At 39.0% G+C, this 9,530-nt stretch overlaps 1 protein-coding gene across 1 annotated transcript in view; it reads right to left on the reverse strand.

Annotated features, from left to right (window-relative positions):
• Positions 1-4,800, reverse strand: part of LOC126752759 (glutamate receptor ionotropic, kainate 2) — an 8,833-nt gene extending 4,033 nt beyond the window's left edge. The window contains exons 1-8 of the mRNA XM_050463731.1: positions 4,604-4,800; positions 4,366-4,518; positions 4,231-4,293; positions 3,791-3,994; positions 3,505-3,716; positions 1,471-1,587; positions 1,158-1,379; positions 864-1,090 (exon numbers count right to left, since the gene is read on the reverse strand). Coding sequence (XP_050319688.1) covers positions 864-1,090; positions 1,158-1,379; positions 1,471-1,587; positions 3,505-3,716; positions 3,791-3,994; positions 4,231-4,293; positions 4,366-4,518; positions 4,604-4,691 — 1,286 coding nt within the window. The 5' untranslated portion in view covers positions 4,692-4,800. The remainder of the gene's footprint in view (positions 1-863; positions 1,091-1,157; positions 1,380-1,470; positions 1,588-3,504; positions 3,717-3,790; positions 3,995-4,230; positions 4,294-4,365; positions 4,519-4,603) is intronic.
• Positions 4,801-9,530: the final 4,730 nt, after the last annotated feature.

The raw sequence follows: 9,530 nt of genomic DNA on the forward strand, positions 1-9,530 counted from the left end.
AAAAGGTTTAAATTTTGATGCCCAAAAAAACTCCGTCAATCGGGTTTGGGAAAAAACCTTCCACCCGGGTTGGGTCCCAAAAACGAGGCGCGGGGAACCTATCGGGGATTTCTTCAACTGCTGCCGGAGAAAAAAATTTCCCAGCTGCAGAGCAAAGAGTGTTTTTATAGTTTTTGGGGTAGCCGATGAAAATGATATTTTTTTGGTCCCAACCGCCCCGTTATTCTGCTTTTTTCCCAGAAGGGGAAAAAAAAGGAAAAAATGGGTCTGGTGGGGGAACGAGGGCAAGAAAAATATCTTCGATAAACAAACATGGGACCGGGGATTTGGCCCCACGCCACTGTTGAGCCATAACTTCAAAGGTCGTATATAATTTGTCTACTTGGAACCAGATTAAACCAACAAAACGCCCGGAAACCAAACGCAAAAACTCTTCCCAAAAAAGGCTTTTTTGGCCCAAGAGGCAATTGAAAAATAAATTCTCTGGGCGAAAAAAAAACAGCATGGACGATGAGGACATCTGATGAGTCAACACTATGAGTTTTCGACTGAAAGGTTCTGCGAAAGTATATATATATGTGTATATTATAGTATTTTGGGCGTTGGCCACGGCGAGTATCGCAGTCGATGGAACGTTGGAAAGACCAGCTGTAGAAAGACCTGGTTACACTTGGAATCTTCAATTGTCTATAACCGCAAAATCGGCTGAAAATTTTCCCTAGACCTCATATAACTTCCAACCTTATATAGTTGAAGACATTTCCCTGACTTTTATCTTAGCACGTGCAAGAGTATAAAATGTTCGGTTTAACCCGAACTTAGGTCTTCCTTACTTGTTTTTTTGTTGTATTATAGAAACTTACATCTCCATGAAGTATGGCTCACCAATGCGCGTTGCCACACGATAAACCAACTTCTTCGTTATGTTCACCTCCACGTGTTGCGGCGTAATTTGCCCCTTTGTATCCCAGAAGGCGATACCATAATTTTCCAGCGGTTCAAATATTTCAATACCGAAATTAGTACGCTGTCCCTCCTCATCAAATTGCAGGTCGCTCGTGCGATAATCCGTGTTATTGACGCCGGATGTCTGGAAATTCAACAAGGCTAATGTAGAAGTCAAATATTTGCAGTGTGGCGAAGTGTTAACAAATTACCGCTAACATCACGCGATAGATGTAACGTCCCATGGGCCAGGGTTGCATTTGCTCATACTCATTGAAAACGCAGCGCACACGCGGTACTCGTATCTGATAACTATGGCTGACATTTCGTAATGCATTCGCGAAGACATGCACTGCGTCGTAGAGTAAATCTTGTAGAAGTGTGCGCTGGGATTGTCGAAATATGGGATCTGTGTCATTCGTAGTATTAGCATACTGTGTGTTGGTATATAGACGATTGTGTGTGAAAAATAGGCTTTACTTTTAAAAGTTTATACATTTGTTATATAGTTATTATCGAACTCACAGGAGAATTCCCATCCATTTTCAGACGTGTCGCTGTGATATTCACCGCAAAGGTGACATTGTCCCGCAATTCCTCTAAATTGGCATTATGCGTTTCCAGATTGGTTAACAGCAAATTCTGTAATTGGTAAGTGTGTAGACCATATTTTTAAACATTTTTAAATTAGTTTAATAGCAATATTTTATAGACTCTATTTTGAATCCGTAAAGCCGAATTTTAGAAAATACCAAAACAGTTCGATCATCTAACACGTCTCGGCCACAACTTCTAAGGCTATGTCTGTTTAACGATAGTGGTAAAATAGAACTGTTGAGAAATCGATGAATTTGATAACATAATTTCAATATTTAGAAACAAAGGCCATAGGCATGAAGGTCTTCAACTTTGTAAATAATAATTTTATGATTGCACGGTCTTAACGGAAAGTGATTAATAAGCTTAAAACTCTTGAACAATTTTACGAAATTGTCGAGAATATTCTCTCTACGAAATGCTGTTCACGCAATTCATAGATTTGCCAATTATTTGGTATATAATATACCAGTTATTAGTAATATTTATGGATCAGCTCCATCCCAGCCGGTGTTAAAGAAAAGACTTTGTATATATCGGCGTAAGTATGAGAGATATTATTGAAACTAAGCCAGTATATTTTACTGAGCAGTGTTTTTACTGAGCCAATTTCCACAAAAGGTTCCACGATAACGAAATTTTCTCGGATTTTAACTGGCCAAGGGCCATACTTTTAAAGATTTCGCCTCGTTTGCATCGGTAAGTCTTAGAATATGATTATCAAGGCGAGCAAGTTGAATTTTTAGTAAAAGTCAAGGCAATTGGTTCAAAAGTTCTCATAAGAAGGGATACTGAACTCAAATGCGAAGACTTGTATATTTCAGAAAATAATAGGACCCCGTCCCTAGACTGTCACATAGATGGCGCTACTATAATTTAACCGACATGATTTTTAGTTAGACCTAAACTTCAAAGGGCGCGTGTATAAATTTGGTGGCTGTCGGAAGATTAATTTGTGAATTTTATCACTTGGAGTGAAGCAACTTTTGTTATTGTAACAAAAAAAAAAAAACGGACACTGCCTCAGGAAAATCAACCGTCAAGGATTGGCGTGCTCAGTTTAGACGTGGTGAAATGAGACACCGAAGACAGTGAAAACATCAAAAAAGTACATAAAATAAAGGGAAGCTCTTCGAGACAGCAGACACTCTAAAGATACCAAACGAATGTGTGCATCATATCATTCACGAATATTTAGGTATTTATGAGATGGCACTGTGCAAAGTGAGTATCGCGTGAGCTCGCTTTAGACCAATTAACCAAAGTTTGGGGAAGTTCAGACGAAGTAAGCCCAAGTTTTTAGGTCGATATGAGTCAATGTATGAAACTTGGCTCCAACATTTTTCTCTGAAGTCTAATCGACAGTCATCCGAATAGACTGCACACGATGAACCCGCCCCAAACCGTGAAAAAATGCTTGTCGGCTGGCAAGTTTAAGGTGTCTGTGTTTTTGGCAAGCGCATGGAATAATTTTCATTGACTAGCTTGAATAAGAAAGTACCATCAACGGCAACTATTACGTAGCGTTACTAGATCCTTCGAAGGACGCAATCGCTATAAAGCGACAGCATTTGAAAACAAAGAAAATGCTGTTTCGCTAAGACAATGCACCGTGTCACAAGTCAGTGAAATTAAAGGCAAAAATCCTTCAATTAGGCTTCGAATTGCTTTTGTATTCAGCGAATTCTGCAGATCTGGCCCCCAGTCACTATTTCCTGTTCTCAAATCTCAAGAAAATGTTCGCTGGGAGGAAATTTTCATCGAATGAAGAGATCGCCGAAACTGAGGCGAAAAAAACCAGCGAAATCTATTTTCGAGACATTGTTTATCGTTAAATCGAGAAATATTTCTGTGAAACTTGAATCTGCTTAGCTAATATTATAGTAAAAAATCACACAACCTTTCAAATCTCAACTCCTAAGCGAACCTTGGTATAAGTAACAACTGATTTTAAATACTCACATTAAACTGTCCCATCAAATTGAATTCGATGGAAGTATTCAGCAAATCAATCAGTAACTCCGGTGCACAATCCAACACAATGCGACGTTCACCTTTTATACCCTTCCATAATATACGGTAATCATCACCGCGCTTGAATTTGCGCACGCGCACCACTTCGTTGTGTATACCGCGCAGCTGGAACAGATCCTGCAGGCGTGCCGGTGCTTTTGCTATACAAAAACAAAAAATAAGAAAAATTTGTTAAATAAATTGTCGTTGTATTATAAATAATGCCGTTACTTACGATCCTCAGCATTGTAGATAATGGTAAATTTACGCCAACCGTAGGTCTGTACGATATCCGCGTAGGCCTTGGAGAGCATCTGCTGTGTGGGGAAGACATTCAACGACATCTGATGATTGACGCGTTCCCTGTTCGTCTCCTCATGGCCAATGTCGAATTGTAGATGCGGTATGCCGGTTGCATTGCAGATCAGCGAAACAATGTCTAGCGAGAGCGCAAAGTAAATGAGAGCAGGCGAGAGAAGCTAAATTTAGACACACATGCGCGCACATACAAAATATGAACTTAAAAACAAAAATATTAAAAATAGCTGACGGCACGCGTTCGAAAGTAAATATATATATTTAGTATATATTTGAAATATTTTCAATGTCTAGCCTGCTTTCCACAACACAAAACACCCCCACCGCTGTCACGCTGTCACACACACCGCCACTCACCACTGTCTGCCTGCGCGCTTGGTCCAAAAATAGCTAAGACACCATTATCAATTAGATCGCACGCTGCAAGCGCAAAGTAAATATTTATATTATTATTTTCGATAATAAAAAAACTGAAATTTTTTGCCAACAAACCTTCGCGTTGTAAGATCATGCTGCCAGCCGTGTCACTGATGCGTCTTATTAGTGGCAACATTACGAAGTTGTTCACTCCCTCACTGTTTATACTCTCCACGGTTGCGATGAAATCTTGCTCCAAATCGAATTCATTCTCATAGAAGATTGCACCTGAATATTTATTGATTTTTTTTTCTCATTTTGCACTTCTGAACTTTTACTTATTTTAATATATCCTCACGTCTCTCTTACTTACCGATATTAAATTGTGGCAAAGTCAATGCATTCTTCGCGCAGAGGCAAGTCAAGACCACAGTAATCCAATATTTCATATTTATATTCATTGTTTTGTATGCGTTTACTTATTTTCGAGAACTAAAAAAATTTTTTTTGGCATTCTAAGTGCTGTGGCGATTTTGCTGTGCTGTCTGCTTTCGTCCGAACAAGTTGAGATCTTCCATGCGACTAATAATTTCGCCACTCAAAACAATAATTTTCATACAGCATTCTCACGGAGTAGATCCACATACATACACATACATATATGAAAATATATATTTATATCTTACCAAAATTATTAAAGCTCTTCGAAAGCTTTTTTTAGCTTCATGGAAATGAATTTATTTTTGGAAAGCAATACACCACTGCAACGAAATATTTTGGAAATTCGAAAAGTGATGACAGTTGTTTGTAGTCAGACTGTTAAGAAACTTACAGATTTAAATATCTGCAAGTAAAGTTAAAATATCTCGTATCTCTTGAACTTACATATTTCTTAAATTTTAAGTTAGTAAATAATCGCAATCGAACTATTTTATCGCTAGCAAAACTTTCTTTTTCTAAAATACTTACAGTATAGGAAATTGTGTTGTTCAACGACCGGACATCTAACACTTTTGGTAGCAATTTCATATCTTATAATCTACTTAGAATTTAATTTTTCCCATTTTCTAAAGGTGGGATCTTAAATGTCGGTGCCCTGATAACCTCTACAATGTTGCTTAGCTCCATTTTGTCTAGAAGTACTAGGAGCTTTTTCGTCTATCCACCATTAACAGTACTTCAAAGTACAAATTTTGAGATGTGCCCTGTGTTCCAAGATCAGCGGTGTTCCTCCAGCGTCCACTGTATCAAACAACCTTTGAAGGACCTAAATAGCCTGGGGCAGCCTAGAGAGATTGTATTTCCATCTACCCAGATGATATTAACTGTGTTTTTTGCTAAAAGTCTATTGAGTGCCCTCTTGCATAACCCAAAGCAAAGAGACTTTATATTGAAAATAGGGATGACTTTAATTGCCGCTTGGCTATCCACTAGAATGTTTATGAAAGACTTGAAAATTACTATTGAAAAAGAATACTCCTGTTCCTGTTTCACACTTTGATCCGTCAATGAATATGTGCATTTCGCTTTTGAGACAGTCCATCATAGAACTATCTTTTCTACTTGGGAATGAAACCGAAGTGTTTATCTCAATTAATCTGGTGCGTAATTTTTATACCTTGCCAATCATATATGGCTTGTCTGTTGTTTAGCCTATGATGCTAGTCGTGCTAGCGTTGTTTAGTGCATCTTCCACGTCAATAGCAGCAGCTGGGGCTTTTGATTGTTCCTACTACCTTATGTAGGGAGATGTCAGTCGATTTTCCTTTGACATACGCATACTGTATGAAATCCAAACGGTTTCATAGGATTTGTCGTTTAACAAATCTCTCCGTACTTTTTAGTTGGAAGGATGTTAGACTGATCGATTTGTAAGATTTTGGCATTAGTGTTCCCTAGCCAGTTTCGTTATGAAGATAAGTTTGGCCTTCTGCCATCTACTTGGCGTGTACCCTAAACGAACACAAACTCTATAAATAATAGCAACGCGGTGGGACGGTAGATCTTCACCGTTTTGTAGTAGAGCCACGAATCCCTACCAGCTGCCTTAAAAGGCTGCAACTAATCCTCCATGTTAAGTGCCCTGCACACTTGGTTGGCAACCATTAGTGCGGTATGGCACTGAATTTGGTGCATACAATGCTAATAACGTTCTTTTCGCCCAGCAGAAATTGTGCCTAAGCCTACCGATCTTTCCATAGAACGTGTTTTTGAACGAGTTCTATAACACTTATCATTATATCTCTGGACTTGCTTTGGAAAACGAGGTAAATTCGAGGTTTTATTCGTCATTTGCTATACTGAAAATGTTGTTTTTGTGTGAAATTTTTTGGATATTGGGCGAAATGGAGTTGAAAGGTTCAACTTGTCTTCCAGATACTCAGAATATTGATTTTCACGCTCTGAGTTAGCTTTAGATCGTACATAATGCGGACAATTGAAGCCGATGTGGATAAAATAAGGTTTGTCGTCGATGCAATTCGTCGACTAACTGCTCGAGAGATTCCTGAAAAATTAAATTGCTCTAACGATTATCAAGCACATGAAGCGTTTAGGATTAATTTCGAAAGCTTGACTTTTGGTTCCTCATTTCTTTACAGAACCAAAGTGGGTGAAAAATGTAAAACGCTTGATATCATTGTCAAAAAAGGATGAATCAACACAAAACACTACGTAGGCCGATAGTCACCAAATAAAGGTTATGCAGTTTGTTTGACGGGATTTCAAAGGCGATGTTTATTTTAAGCTTTTCCAGACATGGCATCTTCAATATTTTCCTGACCTTCGAATATGGCAATCCTCATCCAAAGTGCACTGGACCCACGGACTTCCACTTGGGATAGAAAGACGGCATGGTGAGCTGGATTTCCATCTGACTCAAATACTTAGTCGATATATGTAGGTGCTTAGAAACTACCTTTTACAAGTCCGAACTATGCGTCCTTACAGAGCATGTTCAGAAGACTCTGAACATGTATTACTTTATTGCCCTCACTTTTCAAATACAAGCGAAAAACTAAAAACCACACTCGGTGTAAGTTTTACGGTCGATAATTTAACGTGTGTCAGTCGACTGAGAGATGCAGAAATGTCAAAGTCAGTATTTATAATGACAAAACAGTCATCAGTCTGCAAGATAGAGGAGACTTGAATGTCCTGACCCTCCCATGAAGTAATACTTAACTGGTGGTTTCGTGGGAGAGTCTTGGAAGTAGGTTAGGTTTAGCGGATTAAAGTTTCGCACTCCGGTTTTGGATGCTTCCCCCTGCTGTAAAAAAATATTAATGTTCTCGTCTCTGCAAAAATTTTTGGAGGAAAGAACCTTGGACAATTTTTTTGCCTGAATTGAAGATTTTATGATGGTGAAATCAAACTCTTGAACGAAAGTTGGCAAAAGTTATTTGATGAAAATGCAGAATACATAATTTCTTGAAATATTTTACACAATAAAAGAATCGTTTCTCAATTTTTGAGATATCGGCTTGAAATGTTGCGACATACTTCTTACGCCAGAAGCTGGTCATTTGCTGTTGAACTCGATGATATCGGATTACTATAGCAAACTGAAAGATTAGAATCAAGCGCTTGTATGGAAAACTATTTCATCTTACGTGGTTTTTTGGGCGGAGATTATTATCCTATGCATCCCTACAATATCTTCTTTTTAGGAATATTTTGTATTTACAAGGGTATTATTGCTTCGGTGCTACCGAAGTTAACGTTTTTTCCATTTACACTGCAATAGAAATTGCAACTGAAAGCTATTAATAGCAGAATAAATAGAAATCGTTACTAATAAACACATTCGCTGATAACCGTTATTGCTTCGACGATGTTACTTTGAAGTGCCTGCCACTCAACCGCAGATTTTCCTCAATATTACCGCTGCCCTTTGCTTATGCACTTGGCGTGGCCTTATGTTGCACATGCCACAGATGCTTAAATTATGCAATTGGTGATTTTTTACTCCATTTTTCCTGCCTTCCGAAAGATATTATTACTGTTTTTGTTTTCCCAGTGGCAAGCAGCGGGTAAACAGATGTGTAATAAAAGTGGAAAATTACCAAACTCATAAATGTTACAAACCGCAGTGGAGGTGGAGCTTAAGCCGAAGAGCCGAACGTTGCGCCACCACACCCACACACATAGGGCGCATACGATTTCATACCCACAACAACAACAACGATGTGCCACACATTGCCACATTTAGGAAAGGTCGCAGTTGCTTGTGTTTGTGCTTTTGTTGGTGTTGTGGCGCGCTGTTCGGGCGGGCGCGCAGCGCATTTACTGGTGCAATTCCGCACACGCTCCATATTGCTGCCATTAAGCGGCCTGTTAGCCCGGATTAAAGTTTGTCCGCATTAATATGAGCTCGTCTGCCAGCTTTGCCGCAGTGTACGCTATAACTGTGTATTTCCGGTCTTCCATACGAGCACACAAGTATTGCGCTCATTTGTTTTGTGTTGCCTTCGTTTTTATTCTTTTTCCTTTTAGCGTGTAGAATAGTGGCTAAGCTCGTGTCAAAAAAGGTAAATGGTGCAAGGTAGCAGATACAGTCAAAGAAAAATTGGTGCCACCTCCTACATACTCACGTGTGCATATGAATGCCGCAATGACTATAAGTCGCCGACTTAAATGTTGTTTACCGTTATAAGCCGCATGTGATGAAAGTCATTGCTGCATGTTGTGGCAAGGCAAACAGTTTTTTTTTTTTTTTTTTATGTTTCTCTTAGTGATTAAATGTAGTGTGCAAGGGATCAGCTCTCATAAGCAAGTGGTGTATTTGCTGCCTAAACCTTGCTGCAGTGTATTTTCGTTTTTAAGCTTCCAAGCAACTTCTTTGCAATCTAGGCTCTGTTTGCGGTAAATGCATATTTTGAGAATTAAGCCACAGTCCTATGTATGTCTGGATATCGCATTCTTCTATTGCATTGCCGCCCCAAACAGAAGGCGACGCCCACCTCCACTGCTTCTGTGTTATGGATAGTCGTCGTGACCTCTGCATTCGTGGAATCTTTATATCCAGACGCTACGACAACCGTCTAATTAGATATTCTGAAAGAGGTATTTGATCAGAAAGTCTGGAGCCTTTTTGTACGTACTCATCAGCGATTTAATAATAAATTGGACACACGGCAACTGAAGCTCATTCTCTTTCCATAATGGTACCCTAACTTTCGCGAATGTTGCTTTCAAGAAAATAACAGAAACAACTTTTAGCAAACTCTCTGGGAATGACCTTAGTTGCAGCTGTTTCGCATGGACTTCTGTCTACAGAGACTGGTTTTAGCTAAATTACT

This window comes from Bactrocera neohumeralis, chromosome 3, assembly GCF_024586455.1.
Source record: "Bactrocera neohumeralis isolate Rockhampton chromosome 3, APGP_CSIRO_Bneo_wtdbg2-racon-allhic-juicebox.fasta_v2, whole genome shotgun sequence".
Lineage (NCBI taxonomy): Eukaryota > Metazoa > Arthropoda > Insecta > Diptera > Tephritidae > Bactrocera > Bactrocera neohumeralis.